This window comes from Toxotes jaculatrix, chromosome 19 (genome assembly GCF_017976425.1).
Source record: "Toxotes jaculatrix isolate fToxJac2 chromosome 19, fToxJac2.pri, whole genome shotgun sequence".
NCBI classification, from domain to species: Eukaryota; Metazoa; Chordata; class Actinopteri; family Toxotidae; genus Toxotes; species Toxotes jaculatrix.
In genome coordinates, this window is record NC_054412.1 from 6826398 (window position 1) to 6854236 (window position 27839).

The 27839-nt window shown below is 41.3% G+C and overlaps 1 protein-coding gene across 1 annotated transcript; it reads right to left on the reverse strand.

Annotated features, from left to right (window-relative positions):
- Nucleotides 1-1561: 1561 nt before the first annotated feature.
- Nucleotides 1562-27799, reverse strand: ezrb (ezrin b). The gene is made up of 13 exons (XM_041065039.1): nucleotides 27628-27799; nucleotides 21470-21553; nucleotides 14940-15035; nucleotides 12901-13175; nucleotides 11358-11441; nucleotides 11038-11184; nucleotides 7742-7838; nucleotides 7010-7173; nucleotides 5205-5335; nucleotides 4686-4846; nucleotides 3365-3457; nucleotides 2774-3013; nucleotides 1562-2385 (listed from the first exon to the last, which is right to left on the reverse strand). Exons 1-13 carry the CDS (start codon nucleotides 27637-27639, stop codon nucleotides 2221-2223), a joined length of 1749 nt encoding a protein of 582 aa, XP_040920973.1. The 5' UTR covers nucleotides 27640-27799; the 3' UTR covers nucleotides 1562-2220.
- Nucleotides 27800-27839: the final 40 nt, after the last annotated feature.

Consider the following 27839-nt stretch of genomic DNA (forward strand, 5'->3'; position numbering starts at 1 on the left):
CGGCTTGAGTTATTTTAGTGAATGAGGCATCCAGGGACCAGACTCCTCTGCGTTTCCTTCTGTACAATGAAGCCTTTCTTGTCTCCGTCCGAGCAGCGTGTGAAAGACATGTTCAGTCTCTGGTTTCACAGCGCCGTGTGGAAGGAGCGGTGATGTCACTGACCCGGAATTCTCTGTTTAACCCGCTCTTCTCCGGGGTCTCCATGGCAACCGGCGCTGCGAATGCCCAACAAGTGGCGTGACGACAGCGTTCCCGGTCTGCGCCAACGTCATAGTCAGGAGAACGCGACGTCACTGAATCGACAGACTCCGCACTTTAACGTGCTTTGTTTGCAGCACGCTATTTATTTTATTTATTTATTTATTTATTTATCGTCACAACTGTCAGCCTGTCATGATTCACTCAGAGTATAAAACCTGCGCACAGCACGTGACTGTATTCTTATAAACTGAGTCATGTTCCACACAGGCTACTTTATATTGAAAGGTCACGTGTTTACAATTTATTTCTCGGGTTCACTTCAGCATTAAAATTATTAAAGTAAAGCCTGGAGCTTGAATGTCCCTTCTCTCAAATTCACTACGTGTTCTCAAGTATGTGGACACCCAAACATTACACCCACATGTGATTGTTGGTTACCACTTCCTGATTAGGCATAATTTATGGAGGCCGTTTAGGCTTTATACTCTGTGCAGTATGAACGTATGGTTAGGGGCTAAACCCAACCCATAAAAAAAACTAAAGTAAAAAACACGCTGTGAAGTGGAATCAGATTTTTTTTTTTATTGCCAATATGTTGAACACCTCATTATAAAATCCTGTTCATATACAAAGGCCAGCAGAGCTGTGTGTTCCATTACAGTAAGTAGATGCTACTCTAGTCCATGTCCAGAGAGAACAGAGCAAGATGTTGGTGTCATACTGTCTAAGTCAGTCCAGTCAGTGACCAAGCTGCAAAATGAAAACTCTGTAATGTTCACCTCAACCCTCATTTAACCTCCGGAGAGGTTTAACACTAAAACAAAAAAAAAAAAAAAAAAAAAAGAAAAAAGTTCTCAATGTTACATCCATAGTTTTTGTGACTACGCACCTTGGCTAAGAAGTAAAGACCAACTGTCTGGGACTGCTCCCTGCAGAGGGTCAGCCAGAGAGAAAGGTCACTTGGGAGGGTAAAACCACACAGCACGTGCTCATCTCTCACTCAACAGCGACATGACACAGAACAGACAGAAATAAAATACATTAAACCTAAGTGTCCCAGTCAACACAGTGCTCTGAAGGACACTCCTCAGCATGCTGTGAACTGCACGGCAAAAAAACTAATCAGAAGTACCTAGATAGATAACAATCTCCTTAACTGATTTAATGGCATGCAGCTGGATATTTCCTACAGTAAAAAATAATAATAATTTACAATTAAATCTCTTTAATTTAGTGATCTAAAGGAAAACATATGGAACATAAGACTATTATTTTGGTCAATATATAAAACCTTTTTAACATATTAAATGTTTTCATTCTCATTAGTAGATAGCAAAATAGCAAAAATATACAAACCAAGATGAAATACCCTTTTTAATGTCCCATATACAGTATAAATATCAAACTAGGAATGATTTAAACTACTGTATATCAATATTAAACATAAGTGGAAGTGTTCAAATAAAATGGAAAAACAAAAACAAACATACATTTTTCTGCTTATACTGTTTTCCCCCTTTCTGAGTGGTCGCCATAAATGTTTTCTTCCAACACAACAAATAACAGACATCAAAAAGAAGCCAGGCTTTGATTAGATATATTCTATATGCACATCACGAAATAATGACAGAATTTGGCTAGTCCCACTACTTCATCACACCTCTGGTTAAAAACAATAATGATTTGGTCTGAACTGATCAAATTACACAATCAAATACATACAAAAAAAAAAAAAAAAAAAAAAAAAAAAAAAAGATCTGAAACACTAAGAAAAGAGGAGGTTTTGGCACTAAGTCTTCTTCAAAGGATTTGCAAAGCCCTGCATACTGCCAGACAAACTCTCAACAGGAGTTCATCTCTCTGGGAAGTGATGCTTTTGCTGTGCTTATACTGCTCCAGTTAAGTCTGCAACCGATGTGTATGTGAGTCGTTTGAGGGTGTGTGTTGACATGTGTCAGCCGAGGAGCGAGATGTAGTGACCATTCAGAAAGGGTACGTGGGTGGGGGCAGAGGGCTTCTTATAAGGCTTCAAACTCGTCGATCCTCTGCTTGGTGTTGCCCTGCCTGATCTGTCTCAGGGTTTTGTATTTGTCTCGGCCGGCCCGGACGTTCTCACAGTGAAGAAGGTCGTTCTGGGTATTCTTGGATTCATCACGTGCCTGAGCCAGTTCTGAGGTCAGGGCCTGAGGACGGGGAAGGAGAAGAAGAATGAGATGAGAGGACAAAAGCAATACAAACACAGCAACGATCCATTAGTAAAATGCCTCTTTCTTGTCCATTTGTCACTATTTGCATACAAAAGGTCCAATTTTAGTCTTAATTCATAATAACTTCTTCGTGAAGATAAACAAACAATAAGGTAGAGTAATATACTTGCATTTCATGTTCAAACTATGTGACTCTAAAGTGTGAAAGCCCTTTTAAGAGACTTGTATTAGGCTACACAGTGACAGATATTAGTCAGATACATTTTGAGACAATTAATGCCTGCTAATACTGTATTTGCATCTTGAGAATGATTGACTGTGTGAGGTGTTAAATTTTCTTGGGTTCAGATCGCACTGTCCTCACCTTCAGCTGTTTCTGGACACGCTCGTTCTTCTCAGCCTCAGTCAGGCGATCCTCCTCGTTGCGGTGGTCGTTGATGCCTTCAGTCTGCAGGTCGGCGCTGTGCGTGCTGGCGTTCTCCTCGCTGTCGCTGTTGTCGTCCAAGTGGTCGTACATGGGAGGAGGGGGAGGTGGCGGGGGCGCCGTCATCACCATGTGCAGCTCCTCTCTAGTCTTGACCAGATCGTCCTGGGCCTCCCTGGCCTGGTGAGACAGTGGGTTGAGGAACAGAAAAGGCCAGTCAGTTTACTCTTGTCTTTGAACTGTGGAAATTTTTAATTGTTTCCTTTTCTTGGTTGTTTTAGAGCCACAATTACCAGAAACCAATACTCTTCAGCAAAAAGACTCACAGCTGCCTCGTTTTGGCAGGTTAGTGAATTTCTGATAGAGAAAGAAATCAAACTAACCTAATTCCATCCCCTGTGGGTGTCATGTTCTGTGCTTGTCTACTGTAAATGATTTCTTCAACATCTTTGATTTTCCCACAGGACAGAAATAGCTGAATGAGCCTCAGTATACTGTGAACTGCAGTTCACCCTCAGTTAAAGCTCTCACCCTGAGCTGCCATGTGTCAGCCTCCTCCTCCTTGCGTCTCTTGGCCTCCTCCAGCAGGGTGATCTTGGCTGTGTGCTCTGCCAGCTCTGAAGCCTGATACAAAACAAAAAGTCATTAAAAAGTTAAGATTTAATCCACACAATGATAAAACAATCAGATGATAATGTTTTTTTGTGATTATTGAGCTTGCTTCATAAATTAGATAAAATAAGTTGTCTTTGAAATGTGACAAAGTGATTTTTAATTTAGCCAACATTTCTTAAACAACAGTAAACAGTTTGAATCCATTTTAAATCAAGGCACAATTTTTAAAATGATTTAAAATTTTGAGATTTCTAGATTTTTAAAAGCATTCTGGACTTAAATTATGATCACAAAAAATGCAATAATGTGAATATGAAAGCAACAGTAGCAGGGAAAAAAAAGGAAACCAGTGCTTTGTGGAGAGCCTCCCGGTGAAATGGAACCAGACTCTGCAGTTTCTGTGGGTGTTGTGGTGTTTTCTTCCTGACCACCACAACAATGTGAGAAGCTTTTCTTTCACAAGACTGAACTAACCAGAGGCTCAGTATAAAACGCTGCACCTGCTATAGTTGCTCACTGTGTGTGTGTGTGTGTGTGTGTGTGGCCACTCAGTGAAAGCACAGGGACACTATTGTTAATGAGTTACTATTTGTGCCTTCAAAGATTTAGGGAAAAATTTATTTTTTTATAAAACAACTCCCGCATGCCTTTGTCAATCACAGTCAGTGGAAGTTAATCCACTGCCCAAGCTTCTTAGTAGGGTTTAAGTATAAAGGATGTGGCAGCAGGTGTCAGTCCATTAAAAATGGTGTCCGCGTTTGACTGTCAAGTGTCTGAATGTGTCATAGGAACCACAGCTTTACTGTGCTTTTACTGTTAAAGTGAAAGCACACACTCCTGTGGGTGGTCCACAGCCGGGCAGCTCAGGGTGGGGGGTTAGTCTGAAGTAGCGGGGTGTGGTCCAGTTGGAAGCTACAAAGTGGTTTTGTCTGGAGCTACAGTAGCCAGGCACTGCTAAACACACCACCCTGCAATGTGCCTGGTACAGACTTTGACAAAATAACAGCTGGATGTAGAGTGACAACAGGGAAAGAAAGGAGGTTTTAATTTATCTTATCTCGCAAGGTTTTTCCTCTCATTTCTACTTCAGTTTTGATGCTGCTTGAGAGTACTCTGTGTTGTTAAAGTTTAAGTTAATAAGTAAAGTCACAACAGTTGGAAAATTTGGAGATACTGTCAGAATGGAAGCCTGGTTTATAGTCCTTAAACAATTGCATGGTGTCACTAAAATACTGACCAGCTGCTCCTGACTCTTCTTCTGGTTCTCAGCCTGGCGGGCGAGCTCCTCTTTAGCCAGCAGGGCAGCCTGACGCTCTGCCTCCAGACGAGCGGCCTCCTCCTCGGCTCTCCTCCGCTCCTGCTCCAGCATCATGGCTCTCTGGAGCTGGTCCTGCAGATCTAAAACACAGAGGGCAGGGAAAGATGAAAGACACATGAGACAGATGCTCTGCTGCTGCACACAGAAAAACCACAAAATTTATTTATGTTCACAGATGACTGATTAGAAGGGATGAGTAGGCCCAATTCACAGCAATGTCCGGAGGCTTATGATAATACGGAGACTCTGCTAAAATCTCAATTATCTGATTATTGCTAAATCTGATTGCAAAGTATAACTTGATTAGGTCATCCACCCACGACAGGCATAATACACGGCATGAAGCGGTGTCTGCGGTGTGAGGAGGTTGATTCAACCCTGCAAAGTGAAACGGTGTGGGTCCTTGACCAACCGTCCGTCTGTGCAGTGTCCCCTCACCTTTCTCTGCCTTCTTGGTCTTCTCCTCAAACTGGTAGAGCCTCATCATCAGATCCTGCTTTTCTCGCTCCATCTGCTCCTTCTCCTTCTCAATGGCCTCCCTCTTCTTCTTCTCATTCTCCAGCTGGGCCCTGGAGATAAGAAACAGCCGCTGTGAGCCGACAAAGAGAGCTGACATAGTTGATACATAGTTATCGCTGACAGGCAACAGTCGGTGAGTCCAGCACACACACACACAAACTGAGATTCACCACGTTTGCCTGAGCTGCTCTGTTACCACAGTACCCCTGAGTCTGCATCTGCCACCGTCACATGCGGTATCCTAAACCCAAAAGCTTTATGCAAACATCGTTCAACTCACATGATTTGCAGGTGAGGCCTGGAGATTTCAAACTGCACCACATTCACAAGCATTTTGGAAACACAGTTGCCCTTAATTACCCTCAGCGTTTACAAGATCCCATAAAAGGTGGCATGACAACAGCTGCTCGAAAGCTGCAAGACCAGAGTGAGTCCAGTCATCGCTAACAGGGAATCTTTACTCATACTGTGACTGCAACTATTTTTTTTATTATCGATCAATATCAACTTATCAAGAATTTGTGCCTGACAACTAAACTAATACACTAAAAATACAATATTTATTATTTAATATATAAAAAGCTCTGAATGCTGTTTGCTTTGCTATACTCCGTGCAGAATTTGTTTATAGCCGAAATACAAGCTCTGATCTGCTGCTCTGTCATGAACCCGTCAGACTGTCTGGGACAGGTCTGTTTACTGTCCCCAGGGTCTAAACTAAACTTGGAGAAAGCAGTATTAATTTTTCATGCTCCACATATCTGAAACAAAGTCTTAAAAGGAAAAAAAAAAAAAAAAAAAAAAAGTTCTTTTGAATCAAGTCAACTCATTAGAAACCATCTTGTATCTGTGTTTGGACACCGGCCCGGCCTCTTTCAAAGACACTAACCATTGAGAGCTACTGTGTGTGAACCCTAACTCTGTCTGCTGGGGCCCTGGTGATCTAATGGCTCTCCCACTGGTATTTGCTGTGTTGTCTGTTCGCCGTTACATCACCATGTTTGAACAGCTGTACAGGACAGACAGTGGGCCGACAGCTGTAGCTGAGACCAGGGTCAACATCCATTCACTTTCAGTTCAATTCAGGAAGTACATTCCCCATACTTGAAAAGGAATGCTGTCTTATTACCCAGTGAATGGTCATTTCACTTTGATGTTCATCTATGTCAGTGGACTATGTCTAAGGTTGGTTGAGAATAATATGTACAGTTAGTAAAGCTGTTTCAGTCCACAGAATGAAGCCTTACTCTGCTCAAAAATATAATAAAGCTGTCTATGTTTATATGATAAAGTGAATATCTCTGCATTTTAGACTATTGATTGGCCAAAGCCAAACATCTGAACACAGCACCCTGGGGAAACCCTGACGAGCACCTTTCATGGAAAATTTCTAGACCAAACAATTAATTGATTAATCAAGAAAATAATCTGCAAATTAATCGATGACTAACATAATCGTTAGTGGCAGCCCTAAAACTTTAAATGTTAAATTGCTATTTATTGTCCAGAGATCCGATGTAAAATAAATGAATAAATAAAATGAAATACTGCAGAACAAATACAGACTGAAATAAAGTTAAATTATGCTATGAAAGCAAGTGGCTCAGATCATAATTTTAAAGAAGCTTTACATCCATGTCATTAATTATTTTGTGAGAGTGCAACTATTTCTAAGCAGAGAACCGTTTTTTAAATTTGTTTTCTCTTTCCAGACACCTGCGTACCTCTCCATCTGTTTCTGCTGCTTCTCCTCTCGGGCCTGGGCCTTCATCTGCTGCACCTCAATCGTGTCTGGCTTGCGGCGACGCATGTACAGCTCGTGGTTGCCCATGCACAACTGCAGGATGCGCTTGTTTATGCGCAGTCTCGGCGCATAAAAGACAAAGTCCTGAAATTTGAGAGAAGAAACAAACAAGAGGAATGAGAAAGAGAGCGTAAGGTGAACATCAGGCTAAATAAACCTTCTGCTCCCTGTCCATTGTGCTTTGCTGATAAAAGGACAAAGACTCTAGAAGTGACTCTGAGCAGGTGCAGGGAAACTTTTAATACAGCGCAGATTACAGCTAAAAACACTTCCACACATAGTGAAAGGTAAAGCAGCATGAAGTACCTAGATAAGGTATTTACCAGTTACTTTTGTGAGTGTGCTTGGGGTCCATCACTAATAGCTCTACCTGGAAACAAGCCCTGGCTATTCTGTATACTAGATCGGACTGAGGATATGTCTAATGGTTTTCCTCCCCTCTACAGAGAAACATGATGCCACCGGTAAAAGGGAAGCAGAGAGTTTAAATACAGACACGCACTGCAACTCAACACCTCTAAAAAGCTTTAACTGGAAAAGGCCGACAAGGAAAAGGAGACATTTAAGAGAAGAGGTGGCAATTTCAGATTTAGAAATGTTAGCATTAGAAAAAAATCTTAAAGATGGATGGTGGTTCAGAGTTATGACTCACCGGAGATTTTTTGTCAATGGGCTTGATGATGAATTTCTTATCATTGAAGGAAATGTTTCTGATCTCACTCCACGGGAAGCCAATCTTTGGGGTCAATCTGAGGAAGTGACAACATGAACATGATCGTTATACTGTGATATTCAGCTACGAGGCTGATAATGTCACAACAAAAAAGATTCAATCTGATGAAAAAGCCAGGGTGTTGTCATAAATGTAAACCTTAGTAAGCACTTTGATGGTGGCAGTGTTGCAAGAGTTGATCCACATCTTTCATTTCATCTTTCTGATGCAAAAATGTTTTCTCTTGTCAGGACAATTACAAAGCTCTTTTAAGTGGATGACCCAAAATAATCAACGAACAAAATGAAGCTGCCAGCAAGTGAAAGAGAGCACATTACACCCATTTTAGCATGTTTGCATTGGCTTCCTGTCTCGTTTAGAATCGATTTTAAAATTTTATTACCTGTTTATCAGGGTTTAAATGGTTTAGCACCACTTAACCAACTGTCTCTCCCTCTGCCACCTTAGATCACTGAACATTACAGGTTTGACCAACAGTTAAGACAAAGAAGACACACATCATAAGGTGTGTCTTTAGAAATACCTTAAGACTCACCTATTTATTCTTGCTTTTAAGTAACCTCTACTTGCTTTTAGTAAGTCTGCATACTGAATGTTTTTACTCCACTTTAAAAAAAATGTTTTAAATGTTTTTTTAATACACTTTAATGTTAAATGTTATGTTAAAGAAATTCAACCTATACTGTAGGCAAAAACTTCCAAACGTCTCAAATGAGAGGATCTTCTTTTGTTTGTCATACATTAAACTGAATATGTTTTTTTGGTCAGACAGAACAAACAGACTGAAAACATCACTGTGGGCTCTCAGGAATTGTAAATGCTTTTTTTTTTTTCTTTTTAACATTTTATAAACTAAAGGATTAATCAAGAAAACCTCTCCCAGGCTGACTGTGAACATGGATTTCTGTATATCCACTGTTCAAGTATGAGGGATGAATATGGGGTGTGGCTCACCATTCTGCTGTGCCAGACAAACTGAACAAATGCCAATCTCAGTCTACACAATACAAAGTATTACTGCAAACATTGACAAGCCGATAGTGTTGTAATCTAGAAAGGCAGCCATCCACCTTGCAGCGAAACTCTGCTCTGAAACTGTACTGCCCAACTGGAATTTCACTCAGTTACTGACCCTGACGCATGCCTGTGGAATTGAGAAAACAATGTGGAAGTTATCTTAGCGATTGAATATTTCTATCAGAGTCTTGTGTGGTTTATGGTGCTACATTTTATCAATGGATTCATGTTAGAAGACATTACTTGTTAAATGTCTGTTGCTAAAGCCCTTAAAGACGTCCTGAATTTCTGCTTTAAAATGTTTGCTTGAAAAATGACTTTGGGTCTGCAAATAAAAAGTATTTTCATTGTTTCCATTATTATTTTCTACTAAACTATTACCCAACTGGTTGTTTGTTCAGTTCAGAAATAGTATTTACAACAATTTTCAAAGTAAATCCAACATATGAACAAGTGAATTTGAAGTCTGAAATGCTGTATTTTTTGAGTGTGTGTAACTGACTGTGGCTGCTAAAAAGAAAACCCTCAAGAAACTCTGTCTAATAAAATGAGCAGCGCTGTGGTTAGTGGAGCAGCAGAGCATAAGGAGTTAAACGAGCACCAGACTGCGCCTCGGCGAAGCCTTGGCTGCACTGCTGCATTGTGGGCCAGCTGCCCTCATTGGAGAGACAGTGTTGTAGGTTAGCCTCACATTCTTAAGTGCCGCACAGCTTGAAAAACCAGTCGGCGTAGTCATGGTTACAGCAGAGGGCACCGTGGAGGAGAGGCATTTCTTTGCTGATCCCAGGGAGCACATAAAGAGACAGACTCACACAAAAACCCTGTATGTTCCTCAACAACGTGTTTCTCGCTCTAGTTGGAGGTTTCATACCACAGTTAAGTTGCAATTAGTCCAAATGAGAGACTAGATGAACTTTAACACAATAGCAGTTAGAGTAATTAAATAATTTAGACTTGAAAAGAAACTCTTGTGCTCATATAAGACAAAGAATCTTCCACTGAAGGTTTAATTAGAGGCCTTGTGGGACAACTGACTTGCTAAACCATGTCATTACCCTGCCACCAACTAGCTGTATTCATTTCTTCCACTAAGGCACACAAAGTAGACCAAACTGCTTTCAGTAGGAGCATGAAAGCAGACACAGTGCAGCCACTTTAATATGGGCTGAGCTACAATCTGGTAGTGAACAACACAGCTCAGGCAGAGCGCAGCTGGAGGGGTTTCCAGTGCAGGGTCAGTGACTGAAAGGCAAGTCACCTGGGCTGAAGTGCTCCTTTAACACAGTGTACTTCACTCCAGTAACCCCACAGACCAGGCCACCAGCCACGGGAGATCTCAGAAGCCATTTCACCAAATAGAGGGTGATTACCTCCCAAACTGTCTTCTCCTATAAACAAAGTGGCAATCATAACCCAAACTGGGCCAGATGCTGGAAACACCCGGCCAGGTCTCAAAAAGTAGGTCTCCCTTTGAGCACAAGACCAAACACATAAAAATCACCTAAGTAAACAATTACAAAATGGGAATATTTACTTTTTTTCTGCCATACTGTGTGCAGATAAACAGGAGAAATGAGCAGCGACAAACATGACTCTGATTTTGGTTTGATCCTAAAGCCAAAACAACCAAACCAAAACCAAACTAAACAGAAAATGATGGTCTTCAAATGTAAAGCACTGATTTTATGCAAATCATCTTTAGTATAAATGGTATGCGAACATGTAGTATGTGCTTCAGGCTAGTTTTTAAATCATTCAGCAGTGTGTGGAGTAGTAACTTCACCACTATAAGCAGAGGTGTGAACAAATGACGCCCTATATATCTTACAAAAAACCAAGACACACTCGCTTGAAACAGGCGCAATTATATGTAGCAGGGGCACAACTCATCACTGTCACTACAAAAAAAAAAAAATAATGCTAATTTTAGATAATAAAGAGACATAAGGAGTTAAAGCAAAGTGCTGAGACTGAATATTCAGTTCTGTGTGTGGAGAAACTCCTCCCAAAGACTGTATCCATTTGGCCTTCATTGTTATTCCTGTCATAGTGTCTGCTGAGAAACAGGAACAGTGATTAAGTGCAGGCATGGACCTGGCCCAGCCAGTTCAGCTAGCAGCACGCAGAAAACAAGAGCCAGAACAGACACTAACAACATGGCTGTTTACACCAAGGGTCTGTCACAATGCAGCTCTTACTTGTCTTCCTTCTCATAAATGTTGAGTCCCAGGGCGTCCACTCCCAGCCACAGCTCTGTGCCCTTCTTATTCTTGATGTCAAAGTAATTGACTCCGTACATTTCAAGGTCCTGGGCGATCTTCAGGTACTCCAGCATAGCGTCCTCTCTACAGGAACGGACAGAAATTAGGAAACAAGGGGTACGATCAATCTATCCAGCTCCTACTAAAACTGCAGGATTTAAAAAAATCTCTTTAAAGGTTAACTTGTAGAAGTTGTTTAAACATGTTTTTATAGTGCATTAACGTAATGAGTGACATTGGATAAAACACACACTCACTTCAACATCCCACGGTGCTCCTCGTGCCACACCTGAATCCTCTCCTCCCACTGTTCTCTGGATAACTTGTGCTGCTCCAGGACTCTACAGACAGACAGAGAGAGAAGAGAACGAAGATCAGCTGGGCCATCAAACAGAAACCACCAACAGTCAAGACAATCTGATATCTGTGGCTCCGGTGTGTTAAGTAACATTATGGATTCTATTTTCATGCAAGCGGGTTGTGAAAAGCACATCTTTGTTTTTGGCAAAGTGGTAATTTCCCTGAGGTGCTGTGTATTCCTTGTCTGCACTAGTTTAGTATTCTGGTTGCTTGCTGTGCACCACAGTAGGAGGAAAAGCACAATAGGGGGTGTGCCACTAGCAGCTGAGCAGTGCACTGGAATTCAAAGTCAAGACTGAAGTGTTTTTTGTGCTTGTATTAGACACATCTACATGCACATGAAAGAATAACTGACTACACTGACTGACGAGACAGAGAAAAGATTACCATCTTAATCTTATCAGCATCTCGCATCCAACAGCTAGCATAATAATGTATAAAGGTCGTCCTAGCTGATGTACTTGCTACACAGAAGGTGACGGGCAGTCTAAACAAAAATACAAACAAGTGTCCTCTTAAGTAAATCAAATGAATTGTTTAGGCTTCTTTGTTCCAAGGTGCAAATAAACCGTTACCCTGGAGATGGTGGCAACCTCGGGACGGACACAGTTCACATGAGAAAGTGCAATAACCTCCAGATATAATCAAAAATGTGAACTCGCTGTATGTTCCTGAAAGGTGTAATCGTTTCCTCAGAAGAGAAGCAGGTCTCGACTCTCCACTCCAAACTCAAAGCATCACAGTGGGGAAAAGAACTCCTTCTACAGGGGCTGCACAGAACTAATATCAGTCCCTGACACACACACAGCTATAATGTATACATCTTTCCAGATCATACCTTATTAAGTGCACCATAGGTGCATGGCCTGCAATCAAACACTGACAATACTAACAGAATGCTGCCAATATCCTGGCACGCTTGACACAGCTTTGTAGTCCTTGCCATGATTCATGGTGTACTAAAGCTTTGATCTCCTCCTTGAATGCTCTGGTCCAACCAATGATCTTTGTTTTCTCCATTTTTAAATTACAACATGATTATGTGTGCAAGTATGATTAACTCAAAAAACTGAACTGGCAACTTTATACATTGCCAAAGGGGGATAATCTGAATAGATGACACACACTAACAAATTATTACTTAGTAGAGATTATCATTTTTACATCTACCTCTTTTATTTCTGGAGGGTGGAGGCTTAGTGATTTTCTATGCGGCAGGTTCAACCAGTGTTGACTGGTGGAGCTCTTAATCACGGTTTAAGTTTTTATAGTTCCTTCTTCCTCCATAAATGTTCCACTTCAATAACCTCCTTATGCAACAAAATAATTTTCTGCCAGTGCCAAACCAAGCGGCTTCGCTCTAATAAGTGTATCACTTCATACCACCTTGCCCTTTGATCTAGATGTTAACAAAACAATGTTTGACTAGTTTTCCTGAACCTGTGTGGCAGCAGGCGTTCAGACAGCAGGTATCCAGGCCGGTGGACTTCTTTGTTGTAGTCTCCGAACTTGGCCTGAACAGAGTAGGACGCCAGCAGCACGGCTGTCTCCGGGGGACAGTAGACCTCGTCGCTCAGGATGCTCTCCTTCACCTGCAGGAAGAAGAGCTTCTGGGTGATGTCCTGGATGAGCTCCTCCGCCACGTCCTCTGGGAAGAATTTGGCCCGAAACTTAAACTGGAGTGGGTTCTCCTTCTTCACGTCCTGGGATGACACCTGGAGATCAATTAAAACATGGTTAAGTCACATAAAGTATTATGTGAGCATTAAAGGAACAAGCAGACATTAAACAAGACATTTGGAAAATATGCTTACTTTCTTTCTTTCTGAGAGTTAGATGAGAAGACTGATGCTGTACAGTGAATATGTAACTACTGCAGTCTTTATGCTAAGCTAAGCTAACCAGCCACGTATTTGCCATCACCAGTGATTTTAAGCAAGACAATGGCATCTCAGTCATGATGAGAGTAATGATGCTGTAAAATATAATCACTGAGGTAAAAAGCATATTTAATGTACTCTTTAAACCTGTTTAATGTATCACTGACTACTAAACAATCACGATCAGAAATATAAATACTGGGTGTCAACACTTTACAACACGTAAAGCAACACTAACACCAAGTCCTTCAGTTTCATGGGTGCCCTGCCCTTTCCAAAAGGGGATCTGCCATTCTTCTTTAATGGAAATACACTTTAATAACTCCCCACTACAGTATGTGTTTACACAATGTGCCTCTTCCTCTAATTTCAAAACAGGAACCAAGCGGTCTTGATGGAGAGAATGGGGATGTACTGGACAGCGAATATTCCAGTTTGAGCTTTGCATTGTGCTGATGAGCTGCAGCGCAGTGTCAGCACACAGTGTACAGTTTACTGCTGCTGACTGAGGCAAGCGTAACCTTTTCACTCTCTCTGTGACCCTAGTTTATTATTATAAAACGCACAGAGGGTTTTTGGAAGTTTCTCTAGATAGATTAACATGGTTTCCTACATTTGTTTCAGTCAGGAAATCATTCATCAGAAAATTCAGGACCCATATTTCATTTTCAAAACCGTAGTCCCCAGGCCCAACCGACATCGACTCAAGTGACGTCACTTTTTCCAAGTTGTGTAAAATCAGTGGAGTTCCTCCTTAAGAGATTATCAGAGCAGAACTGACTGGCCTAGAAAAGTTGCAGGAGTTGGCAAATCATTAAGAGGCTGTGATACTGAAACAATCTTTAACATCTGGAATTTACACGCTGGTGTGACATCATTCCTCCGGCTGATTTGCTTTTTTTACATCACAGCGTTGACTAGCTGCTTTTACGAATAACTCAGGACTAACAGCCCAGTAACACGCAGGTAACCTGTGTTTACACAGGGGAAAAAAAACAGAGGAACAGAAACAGTTATGGTTCACAAAGACGTCACACTCTTCACATACAATCCACCTCCAGCTGGTTACATGTAGTTTTCTAACCAACAGCACAGACAGAAACCAGAACAGGGATTCAAAATTAGCTGCTATGACCGAAGTGGAGCCCCAATGAAGCATGTGATTATATACATACTGTAATATGGTGGCTACTGATTGACTGAAAGGCAAACACTGGAGCTCTGATAGTATCGTCCCCTCAAAAGAATGCATTCTTTCTCTGTTACTTCAGAGAGAGAGAGGTGTTTCATGATCATGTAGGTATGTAGGTAGTAGGTATCACAATATGTAATAATGGTGGAATTTCACTCTATGAAAAGGGGAAAAAAAATCATCAGTAACTCTGAAAAACAAATTTATACTGTTGAGTAACTGTTGAACTGAACTAGCTTATCTCCAATTATAATCATTCATGACTGATTCATGATGGAGTATTATAACACACTGGAAATGTTTTTCCTCCAACCTCAATGGCCCACTTGCAGTAATATTTAAAAGATAAGAGGATTACCATGGGACAAAAATCAAACAAAAAACATGTTGTTTCAGCTGGATCTTACCTTTTTGTCCAGTTTGAGCCAAGTGTAGTAACCTTTGCCATCCATATATTGAAGTCCGAAGTACCAGACCTCACGTAGGCCAATGGTTTTCACCACCTGCACAGGAAAACAGGCAAATCTTAAAAACACAGCAGGGCTGCAACAAAACACCGTTTTCATTTTCGATTAATTAATGAACTAGAAGTTTATTTGTTGATTATTGCATGAATTGAAATTAATCACAAACTAACAGAGCCCAAATGTCTTGTTTTTATTTGAAAAATGACTAATATGTTTATCAACTATTTGTTTCAGCTCAAACTGAGACTGGGTAAAAGCCTTAGTATCACTCTTCCATATCACCTGAATACAAATGTGAATAATGAATGTCAGTCAACATAAAAATGATTATTATTCTTTTTAGATTGGGGGGCAAGAACCTTGTAATGGGAAAAGAGTTTGAATTTGTCATGGCTGACACACACTGTTTGGTCGAAGTGACCAGACATATGACATTACTCTAAAGATTTCACAACCTGCTCCTCCAGGGAAATTATAAGGTGATGATGTAACTGTCAACAGATAAATCCTGCTTTCAAACATGACAGAAAACTACATCATACCATTAAAATATTAAATGCCATTACTCTAATGCAAGAATTAAAACTAAAGTTAAGAATTGATTTCAAATGTATTTGTTAACAAGAAACATGCAGGTACATTCTATAAAGTCCTTGACCACCTTGAGCATCTTTGACTGTCTTAACTTAAAGTAGTGCAAAAAAAAAAAAAAAAAAAAAAAAAAAAAAAAAAGTGAAATATCCCAGGGCAATATTCTCTCCCGTGTAGTCAGTGGGAACGTATGCTCTCTGCAGGCGGCGACTTTTCAACTCAAAGTTGTGATTTACGAAATGCACAGTGAAACTAAAATACGGCTCGGTCGTTCTGCGTGACCACATATCAGTGGTTGTGGCATAATACCCTCATTTTTCAGCTCTGTTCGCACTTTTTCTTAACACTCACGGGGTCTCCGGCTGCTCTTATCACACGGAGTTGCGCTGGTAAAACATGCTGTAATTGTCTGTTCGCTTCTACGGGCCTCAGCATCATTTTCAGACTTTTCACCGGAACTTCTTCGTCATGCAAATACCTGTGGTGATTTCTCAGGTGTCGGTATAAATTGGCTGTGTTTCCGCTGGATGTTGCAACTTTAGCGCGACAGGTTTTGCACAGTACCCGTTTCTGGCGCACGTCTGCGGCCTCGAAGCCGAAACAGTCCCAAATGAGCGTCGTGCGGTTTTTCTTGGGGATTAAACGCCGTAACTCCGCTTCTGCTCCAGCTGAAGCCATTTCACTAATGAAGCAGCAGGTGGAGCAGGTTACGCTGATTGCGTTAGCCTGACCTGTGCATGCCGCTTCTGATTGGTGAGCTCGGCAGGTAGGGAGAAGGCACGTATGTGTAAAATAGTTGACACAGCAGATCCTGGGTCAGTCAGGAGCTGAGACCTAAGGCTTTGACTGAGATTTGAAGCTTGTAGGGCTGGTCTGCAGAGGAAGTCGACAGATTTCTAACCAAACAAAAACTATCTCATCAAATTTCATTCTGAGTAATTCTGTTCGGATTTTCCAGTAACATGAAATTTTACTTTCACGCATCTCATCTTTCTGTCTGTTACAAACAGGCCTTAAAGTGGTCTGACCAGTGAGGAGAAGTGATACTGTATAACGAGGGCACACTGCATGACTAGCATCCAGTCCCTGACTCAGGGAACAGACTGAGAAGACTGGAGGTGGGAAGGGGGGGCGTCTGCTCCAGCTAACAAGGCCAGTTAACTTCTGGCAAAACTGCTACAGCCAGAACTCCTCATTATTATTAACGTCTAAAAGGCAGATTATGAATGAAGTTTTAATTTCAACCGCACTGGAAACACTCCAGGTCTAACCATAAAAATTTCTTCAGATCAGCAATTTTAAGATTTTTTTTTTTTTTTTTTAACCAATTTTCGACTGTGTTGCTGAGGCAGAAAGTGAAAACCCAGTTATAGATCTGGAATAATCACTTGTGCTGCAGAAGGAGCTGCCATTTTCCACTGGCTTCTGAGAGAAACCTCAACGACCAGAGGCTCTTTATGGCCTTCAGAGAGGCAGAGCAATTTTCCAACAACACAGTGTAGGAATTCATGTTTTTCCTGTGTGTGTGTGTGTGTGTGTGTGTGTGTGTGTGTGTGTGTGTGTGTGTGTGTGTGTGTGTGTGTCATTAAGTCGGACGATCTCTGTGCCGGGCCCTTTTTGAATGCATCCCTGCCAAATTCCCCACCCAGTCACCAGGTGAGGTGCTAAGTTGCCTGGGTAAACTGTGAGTCAACATGCTGGCACTCTGGCCAAGCCCATTCCCAATGATAAGCTCCAGCCCAGGTTAAAATTAAAATCAAACCCACCCCCCAACCCCTCTTAGTGGTCAACGCAAAACACAGGGCAGGCTGACCTGCGGGAGTAAAGATGAATGGCTTTTCAGATGGATTGTATTTAAAGCAACAACAACAAGCTCGAGAATGGGGCCTGAAATGAGAGAGCACCTCAGGCTGCATCTCACCTGTAATGCAACTCATAAGGCCTCTGAAAACAATCAGCTCTTTCATGGTGGCTCTGCTTTTGGGGTCCGCAGAGTGAGAGGCACAGAAACGGAGTGGGTTACCAACACAGATACCTAAATGAACGATTGTTTTTCTCAGGGGATAAGCTTCTGCAGAGGGGCTCAGTGCCTCGTTGGCACTGTCAGGGAGGTAACCATTTCCTTGGGAAAGCTTACCGACCTTCAACAACACTGCGCTTCATTTGACAAATAGATAAACCACTTTCAATAACATGTTGTACATGTTATGAACACCTGCTGACAAAGGATACAGAAAATAATACAGTTCATTAGAGGGGGATTAAATCTGAATCTGGGGACATGGGTTCAGCAAACTGACATCGCAGCAGGCTGGTTTGGCAGGCTGCCTTGACTTTAATGGGTTGCTAGTTTGCTCCAATATACTTCAAGAGCTATTAACACCTCCGACATTTGTTCTAAGTATGATTACTGGAAACAGAGCACTCCAACACAAAACTCTTTCTAATACCAAAGAGAAAGCAGTTCAATATTCGCTCCATCATCGCACCAGTCAAACTATAAAAGTTATGACGGAAAACACCAGCAGTAACGGTATGGTCAAGAATTATTTATTTATTAAGACTTTCTAATACCTTCTAATGACTTTTTTCAGAAAACTGAATTTAATCCTTTTTAATACTTTTCAAGACCTGCTGACACTGCAAACTGTGGGCTAAATATCTCTGCCCCCCTAAAAAATAAATCCTTAAAAATATATCACATCTGGAGGCCGAAATCCTTGAGAGCGGCTTTTTATGAGCTGTTATAAGCAGAAGCAAAAGTCGACTTCATCCTGGCAATGATTAAAAACCTGTAAACTCAGTAAAACATTTGCAGTCAGGTTGAAAAGGCTAAACCTTTACAGATTCGGTGTCAGCGACTGAAGGTGCAAAAGTCAGTTAGCATGACATAAGTCTGCAGCATCGTCTTAGAGTTCTGTGCAAGAGAATGAAAGTTTCTCGTCTTGGTTTAGAGGGAGCTCGGGCCCTGTGGTGAGCAGGAGGAGTTCCACTGGGCTGAAACAGCATTACTCACTGCATCCTCCGGAGCCAGTAACGTGGAGTCCTGCTCCAGCAGCTGAGGACGGGAAGGGAGGGGTTCACCCAGTCTGGCCCCAAATAGGGACCAACCGGCACAAAGATGAAAGAGTGTGTTTTGAGGTGCGGAGTGGTGTGCGGGGAGGGCAGGGGGCACTGGCCCAAAGGAAATTTGTCTATTACGCTCAGACCACACATTCATTGTGACTGAAGCAAACTGTAAAGGGAGTGTAGCAAAGCCAGTATTTTATGGTTTAATATCTAAGAGTAGTTCTGCTAAAATACTACGGCTAACAAGAAAGGCCATCGTGCAACATGTTCCCTCTCCTTACTTGGAACAGCCCTGACATGTGGGTTGGGTGTCTCAGTGAACTAGTTTCATATTTTGCTCCTGGCACCTGTCAGCCAGATTATCTGAACTTGGATTCAGTTCAAGACATATTTTAACTTGAACTAAAACGCTGCCACGTTCGCAGCCGTTTAATATCAATCCTCCTCCAGCTTTTGACCAATCCAAACTATTTCTCCAGAACTGAGGCTGAGGAACTTAAAGCTTGTAGACGCCACATTAATACAGCGGATTGGTTAACAGGGTAACAGGGTCTGAACAAGGCAAAAGCACTGACGACAGATATAACTAGCCGGTACGTCTATTGTAAACCACAATGGCTGTAATTTATCTAATTGCGGCTCAAGGCAAAACGAAACAAGCAGCAGTCATATGGAAGTGAAACTGTACGAGGGTGTGTAGGGGAGTGGCAGGCGTTCCTCTTTAAAAGCAGCGTGACGGGGACTAAGGCTATGATCAGCGCTGACCACACGGGCCACACCAGGCCTCGCACTCGTCCTGAGAGTGAGCTCACTGCTGTTACTCAGCATTTCCACAGAACCTGTCAAACACACTGTTGCCGTGTGTCTCTGCAGCTAAATCAGGGGGGACACGGCCGTTCAAGCTAAATGTCAGCAGAATGAATCCGTAGCTGGTGTGAAGCTTCGTAGGCAGTTTTCCATGCTCAAATTAGTAAATAGCATCTGAAATAGAGCAGTGAACTGGCTGACACTATCACAGGGAGTGATCATCTGTGGCACACCTCACTAAGAGCCATTCTAACAAGTAGGCTGGGGAATTCACCAAAACCTATAAATAGAGAGATGTCAAAGGTGGCTAGCTCTTCCTTCCCTTAGCAAAACCACACATTAAAAGCATAGAACAGTGCAACAGTAGCCCTGCTTCTATTCTTAATAAATGCTGACTTGGTCAAAACTAGCCAAAAGACATGCAGAAATGACATCAATATCACACAAGTTATACCTATATCGGAATATGAATTATTTTATCTGGGTTTTAGGGATATTATGCTGAATAATATCGTATTCAAATCTTTTTTTTTTTGACTAAAAAAGTTCTCCTCAGTGCCGCTGACATGAAGGCTGAATCCCCTGACAAGCAGTCGCACAACACACAGTTGGCTACACTTGCTATTGAAAAACGAGTTCTACAGGAAGCGGCTAAAACAATGCCTCCCCCCCAAGTGCTGTCATACAGACTCAAAAGAGCTCACGTTAATGACATGTCATCTACATTTGGATTTTAGGCACTGAGCTTCACAACAGCAACAGGAACAGTGCAAACAACACTGCAAGTGACCACTAGTGGGAATTACAAGGGTTAATAATAAACTACCATGCACAATACTTCTGGTTAGTACATAACCACATCCGCTGTAATGGGCAAACATTAATAAACTGACTTCAGTATTCACACACCTAATGAATGAGCAAAGAAGAATCGATTTAAGGTCAAATGATAGCAGCGTTAATTTACAAAAATAAGACGAGTGTGTTCCAAAATTATTATTTGACTATAAACAAGACAACATGCTTTTTCTAAATAAGCATATATGGCAAGATATAAGATGAGATTTCCTAAAGACAGGATCTAAGACAAGGGGATCACTTGCAATAATCATGTCTGTAATTAATAACATCTTCTGAAAATGAATTCCCTGAAGTCCATGGTAGTGAAGTTTCCCAACTTCAAAATAAAAGATTTTGTGTCCCTTCTTTGTGGTCACACCTTTCAGTCAGTAACATCCTCACAGACTTCATCCAAAAGTTTGAGAACCACTAATGCCATTAATCATTAGTTCATTAAATGCCTCAAGTTCTATTTGTTCACTTCGGTTATGTTAAAAGGCTGTCATTATTCACCACAAGAAACAATTAACCTCTCTGAATCTCGCCGGGAAGAAAGAGTCTGATAAGGACTCATGAGGCCAAAAGCTCTTGTAATCTCATCTGTAGGAGATAACTTTTCAGACCTGGATGTAATGAACGGAAAGAGCTTTGGAAGGATGATAATGAGGGCAGCCACTTTTCCCTAACACAGGTCTTTCTTAGTGACGTAAATCCCTTTAACTGACAAGATGACAAAGGCAGCAGACATGTAATGCAACAGCAAAGTATAACTACACTTTAGTCTCAGATCTGGGCAAATTTAACTTCATTTATGAAACACAAAATTTAAAGGGGGAAAAAAAGGAATAGCTCAACACTTCTGGGAAACACTTTTGCAAATATGTAGATGGGACCAGCAGCTCCTTAGCTGTAAAGACTGGAAACAGGGAAACTGCTAAACTGGCACCATCCAAAAGTAACAATATTCGCTGAGCAGCACCTCTAAAACTCACTAATTTACACATTATATATTGTTTGTTTAATATGAATAAAAATCAAAGAGTAAAAACAACACTTTTCCATTACTGTAACCACCATAAAATCACAATTTGTTGATTTTACTTTTGCATGTTGTGTATATGTATATCTGCTTTTATCAATACCACATCAACAGGACTGATTACCTGGTCAAACAGCTGCTTGCCGGTGGTGCTGGGCTGGATGGCAAATTCCAGCTCAGCGTCCATGGTGGTGACGCGAACATTGACCTGTGGAAAAACATGAGAAGACAGGAATTCAAAAGTTGACCAAGAGCAACAGGGAGATTCTGATAGGTACCAATACGTGATACTGCAGAGCACTGCTTTGGATTGTGTGTGTGTGTGTGTGTGTGTGTGTGTGTGTGTGTGTGTGTGTGTGTGTGTGTGTTTGGTAGGGGGGTGTATTTGCAGAGTAAACACACGGGGCCGTGTGTTTATCTCTGCTTTCTTAAAGACAGGCAGGCTGATTGAATCAAACTCAAAACCTTAGGTGTTTTGGTTAGAATATGAAGCGGTGCTTCTGAGACATATGAACATACAGGAAATAATTCATTGCCATGTCAACAAAGTAAGTGGCATATCTGACACGTCTTTCACAAGCTAATAAGAGCCACCATACATGCTATGAACAAGGCAGCTACTTCAGCCACTCAGTACTATTCACAGAAAAAAGGCACATCTTTCAGGTCTCTGTTTAATGATTGATCAGATTGACCTGTGCATACAAAGAGGGGCGGCCCATCTAACTGAAACCTGCCTTATGGCCAGAGAATTTAACATCCACTTACCGGGATCCACCCCAGTGATTAATTCACAATTTCAAAACCATTACAAATAGCATGACTCGTGCACGACACAGAATAATGTGGACTGACGTCAACCGTGTTCCATAATGGGGAGAAACAATATTCTGCATTGTAGGTTCGGTCAGTAATCAGCAAACGGCATCTGAAATTCACACAATGCCAATGCAACAATGCACAAATATTTACAATAGCTGCTTTGAGGTAATGCACATGCTGGATCTCTTTTCTGTGGGTATAATGTCAAATGTCTCTGGTATTTGCGGGGGTTATGAAAAGACGCAGACTCTCTGAGTATTGACTGAACTTATTAACACTCAGTGAAAACGACACAAAGACGTTAGTGGACACAGAGTGAAGAGAGAAAGAAAGCCCACTAACACAGCCCTCCGGTGGCATCTTTCAACTCCAGCCCATTGTGAGCAGCGCTGAACAAATGGTGGTGAACAAATTCAATGACGCCCACGGCAAAAGGGATGTCTGGGCTGCAGCAGTGACTAGCCTGGTGAGTCAGAGCTCCATCAACTCCTATGAAGCTACACAGGCTCAACAACTAACGGATAGACTTAAATCCTGCGGAGGAGACAAATCCTATCAAAGCACTGGATGGAAATCACCTCGCCACGCTGTCCAAGATACTATAAGAACACAGTAGTCTAGACAGTGGATATTCAAGGATGTCCCATTTTTTTTCATCCGTGTGTCTGACGCTGGCAAGTAAGGCCAGCAGAGCTGACTCACTGGGGATTAAATCCCAAGATCTGTGGCACAGTAAACTTTTGCTTTACCAACAAAATAAAAAATAATGACGCACTCAGAGCCTCAGAGGGTTTGTAGCTCTGCCCCAGTGGCGCATTAGTATATAGTTTAAAACTTTTGGAATCAACAGTCCAGCAGAGCAACTTATACCAACTTCAAGTCACTGCTAGAAAGCAGGGGAAGGAGGAAGGAGAGGGAAACACTGCATTTACTTTACACAGCTAAACAAAGCCCCCCTTTCAGCTGCAGCGCCCCAGCACTCCCTCACTACCATCATCTACATCCTAGTGGAGCCAGATTACGAAAAGCAACCACAAAATTGCTCCAGAAGTGATCAGAAACTTGTCTAGTGAGTGATATTTTGAGACTTCCCTTGTTCAAAAGCAATTCTGTAAATTGGTAGAGGCGGATCTGACAGTTTGCGATGCTTCACTCAACATCAGGGTCTGTATTTATAGCAGTTACAGATGGAGCAAGTACAAAAAAAAAAACACACACACCCTAACAGGCAGAGAATGGAACATGTGAATGTGTGGAGCGGACGAGCCAACAGAAACCACAGAGCGAGTGATATCTGATCTCAGAGAGTAGTCCTCCAACGGCAACTCACAATAAACTGAGGCCATTCACAGAGGTAAAGAAAACATGACACATTTGCTAAAAATATACCGGGCAAGGACCCAGAGTTCCACAATGAGCAACTTCAGTCAGAGGAAAATACAGGCATTCATATTAACCATTTAACTCCCTGCTTCAAATGTGCACTGGATCCCTTATCTAACCTGCTGTAATGACACATAAACACATTTTCACACTCTTCCTCGAAGCTTCAGTAACCAAGAAACAATAACAACCATAACACGAGCTCTATGGTAACGCAGGCATTACAGTAGGAAAACTAGATTTATGTGATGAAGCACAAGTGAACAACAACATGCAAGACTTCTCAGTACTCTCATGGTGAAACACTTACTTTGAAATATCTTTTTTCTTACATAAAATTTAAAAAAATTAAAGATATAGTTCTGTATTTTGAGACATAAGCTTGTTCGCTTTCTTGCTGAGAGTTAGATGAGAAGATTGATACCGCTCACAAAGATTACTTTTTGAAATTAAATTTCTTTGTCTGGCAAACAGCCCAAAACCCAAAGGTTTTCAGTTTACTATCACATAAAAACGAAGAGATGATATGTACGTGCCACCCGGGCCAGATATATCTCTCCCTCTGCCTTTTCAGCGATGAGGTTAAGGAGCTGCTCTGGGTCGAGTTAAAGAGATGAGGTGGTCATCACCTCAGTAGTTAAACTGTGAATAGGTTCTGCATTCTTCAGTGAAAACCTTTCAATATTTGACCTTCTGCATAGTTTACATGGCTTTAGAAGAGTATTTTGCAAAGAGAGTTGCCATGGGGTCTCCACTGAAAACGGTCTGACAGCAATATAACCATAAATGACCGCTACCTTTTTGAGTGTAGAGCAGTAGCACAACAAGGATGGAGAGAAAAGGCCCATTGTGTCTTTAATTAAGGCTTTAGAAAGCGACATATGTTGAGTGGTTTTTTTTCACAGGCTCCGTCAACATTAAAGACACACAAATGAAGAGTGACAGTCAAAGGATCTGTAACCATTCTGGGGAATTGTCAATCACCGGACCGGAGGGTGTTCCAAACATGATCGAGTTATCAATTATTTAAAGAAACAAATACTAACAATAGGACTGGACATGAAAAGGAAACGCCCATCCATGTTGATCGTGACCACGCCTTGTACGGTTTTTGTCATGGGACTGTGACCGCAAGGAAACAGGATTCTGGGAGAGCCAAGGAGCACAATCGTTTCCTTCTAACAATTTGTCATTCAGATAAGTGAAACCTGAGTCACAGAAGCAGCAGCAGCACAGGAGCCTTCACTACTGCTCAAATCTGGACCAACCTCCCGCCACCGGGCGTCTTGGTCCTCTGTAATAAAAATGAGTTTCTCTTTTCACCGAACACATCACGCTGGAATGTTTGATATCAGGCCAAGTATCTGAAGGGCAATAATTCAGACTGCGTGTAGGTTTCTGTGCCAGGCAGAATTAAATCTAAGACAAGTTAGCACTTTTATCCTCTTTGATCTTTCATTTTGAGGCTGACTTCACATAAAAACTTCACAACTGTGCTACGGTAGTAAGGCAACCTTTGAAGGTGTTATGACACTGACGGTTGATTTTCCAGATTTCTGGGGGCATTTTTGAAGTGTATTAGATCAGAGTTGCCTTTCAGGAATGATAGAAAAGGTCAGGAGAAGAGGAGGGTGCCTAAAAACATTTGACTCACATCAACTCCTCTGTAGTCACAGTCATATTTTATGTGTTTTTCAAATGTTCTGTAAAATTCCTACAGGTGTAATAATTAAGGACAAGCAAAATGACATTCCTTTAACTTAACACTGTACAAATTTGTAAAGAATTAAACTACAACTACAACGGCTATAAAATTCATCGATACATCAATGAGCAGGAAACTATTTTGATGATCAATTGATCATTTCGGCCAATTTCAATCATTTCAAGTAAAAAAGCCCAATAAATTCTCTGGATTCAGCTTCTTTAATTCAGGAATTTAGTGATTTTTCTTAGTAAACTGAACATCTTTTGATTTTGAACTGCTGGTCAGACTGAATAAGCAAGCTGAAGGCATCACTAAGTGAGACTTAGCATTTGCAGTATTAATCTGAGTATAGAAAGCTTTATGGTGCAAAAAGCATCAATGGAATAACTTTAAATGAATTAAAACAGACTTGGTGTCCTTTTCATATCTTCCATGCCATGTAGTAAAAGCTGGCCCCCGTCATAAGGCCACATACTGAACACTCTGCAAACCGGAGAATAAAATCAAACTCAAGGCCCGGGAGTTCTTGGTATCATGGAAAAGAAAACAGTCTGATATTATCGCCTGAAAAAGGCAGTTTTGTGGCAACTGGGCAGCTGCTATCACACAGTCATGATGTCATTTCCACAGCGACGCTCATGACAACCCTGAGGCTACTCTAAACAAACCAACAACACACTTTATGACGCTGACCGGGGCTTTAGTCATTGTCATCACAGCACACCACTCTGTTCAACAGCAGTGTGCCTCTGTCATGATCTGATCGGGACTCTGGCAACAATTTCTGCCTCTGTTTTCATCTGTTTCCAAGTAAAATCTGATTTCCAATCTCTCCCCACATCTTTCACTGCGTTGCTTATTAAACTTTAGCAACAGTTTGCTTCAGGCATCTCTGGACTTTCCATCCTACTTTTTACATGAAGAACAGAGGACAGAGGAAAAAAGCTTTATTCAGAGCTGAAAAAATGGCAATATGTTTTACTCATCTCCCTCACATTTTCCTTCATTCTGTAGAAAAAAAAAATACATAGGCTGTTATACGCCTACCAGAAATTTCCGAACAGCGAGTTGAGGGAGGGACCTGTGCCATGTGTGACTGCACAGTATGTGAAAGCTGGGGTGGGGCATAGTGAGTCAAGAGTCACTGAAGGATAAAGAATTTTTCAAATATATATGACAACTTCATCAAATTTTTTTTTATTTTCTTTTCCTTTGCTGATGATGAAAATCCACTGACACCGTAGAAACTTTAAGTTGCTGTGTCAGATTTCCACGATGACTATGGGGAACCCGACATCAAGTGTAGAGCCACCTCAGATTTCAGCCTTGAAAATAACCGCCAGTGACCAAGAGACAGCCCTGTTTTCATCACACACTCCTCACACGCATGTATAAACAAGAAATATTCCCCCTGCCCTGTTTATGATGCTGCACAGGTGTTAAATACAGGGAGTGATTTGAAAGACGTGGATCCTGTGACTGTGTCCACCTACGTTCAAAACACATTTTAAATGAAACACTGTTGATCAGTATGTGTTTCAAGACATTACACCTCACAATTCTTATTCCTCACTATGCAGTGGATGATGCTCTTGTACACATGGGACACCCCCAGGATATAAGACGAAACATGTGATTTGAGTGGCATTCCCCTTTAACAGAGATCCTACTGATGCTGATCCCTGTGAAAAACTGTATTGTTCTGTTGGTGATTCAGTCTATAAAAGGTGTCCCTGGTTATTTTGGTCCATTCAATGAAAGTTAAAAAAAAAAAAAAAAAGAACTTTTGTCATAAACTGGACAAATGTCAAATGCTTCACAGCGATCACTCAGCTTTATGGTTGAGGAACTGATAGCATCCCCTTTAACACCCGCAATCTGCCACTGCCAAGAAGTGATTTAAGATTGAGTGACTAATTTTTTTTCTCTAAATCAGCAAAAAAGAAGTCACATTACTTAATAGCCAATAAAATATCACCTCTCAGGCCTTCACATGAATTTTAAATCAGATTGCCAAAGCTTTCACTCAGTTATGACATTTTCACAGTAAATAGAATATTGATATAACATTAGTGAGAGTGTTATATATATAAGTATATTTAACAGTTTCTCAAAACCTAAGTGCCCTTAACTCAGTCTAAGTTGGATTAATGTGAAAAAGATAAGGTTCTTTATCAAATACACTGTTTAATAAAGAACTTCACATCACTTATTTATCATGTATTTATTTAAATACACTATTATACTGAATTTGGGAAGCTAATCCTCCATTAACGCCCCCTGTCATGTTTCAGTTAGGCTTGACAAGCAAGAAAGCAGCGATTAAAGAAGCAGTGAGTGAAAATATAAATAAATCAAAGGCTTCTTACCGCTTTGGGCATTTTTCTGTCCTTTTCCTGGCTCTGTGCGAGGAGCTGTTAAATTAAAAACAAAAAACAGTGTTTCCAAAGAAGAGACCCGTGCTCCGTGCGGCTGTGCTTCTCACTGAAAACAGAGAAAGAAGAGAAACGAGTTTCAGCCACTTGTGCGTTACTTAAACCCGGCTGAGAGCAGCTCGACACTCCTGCAGGCGACAGTCACC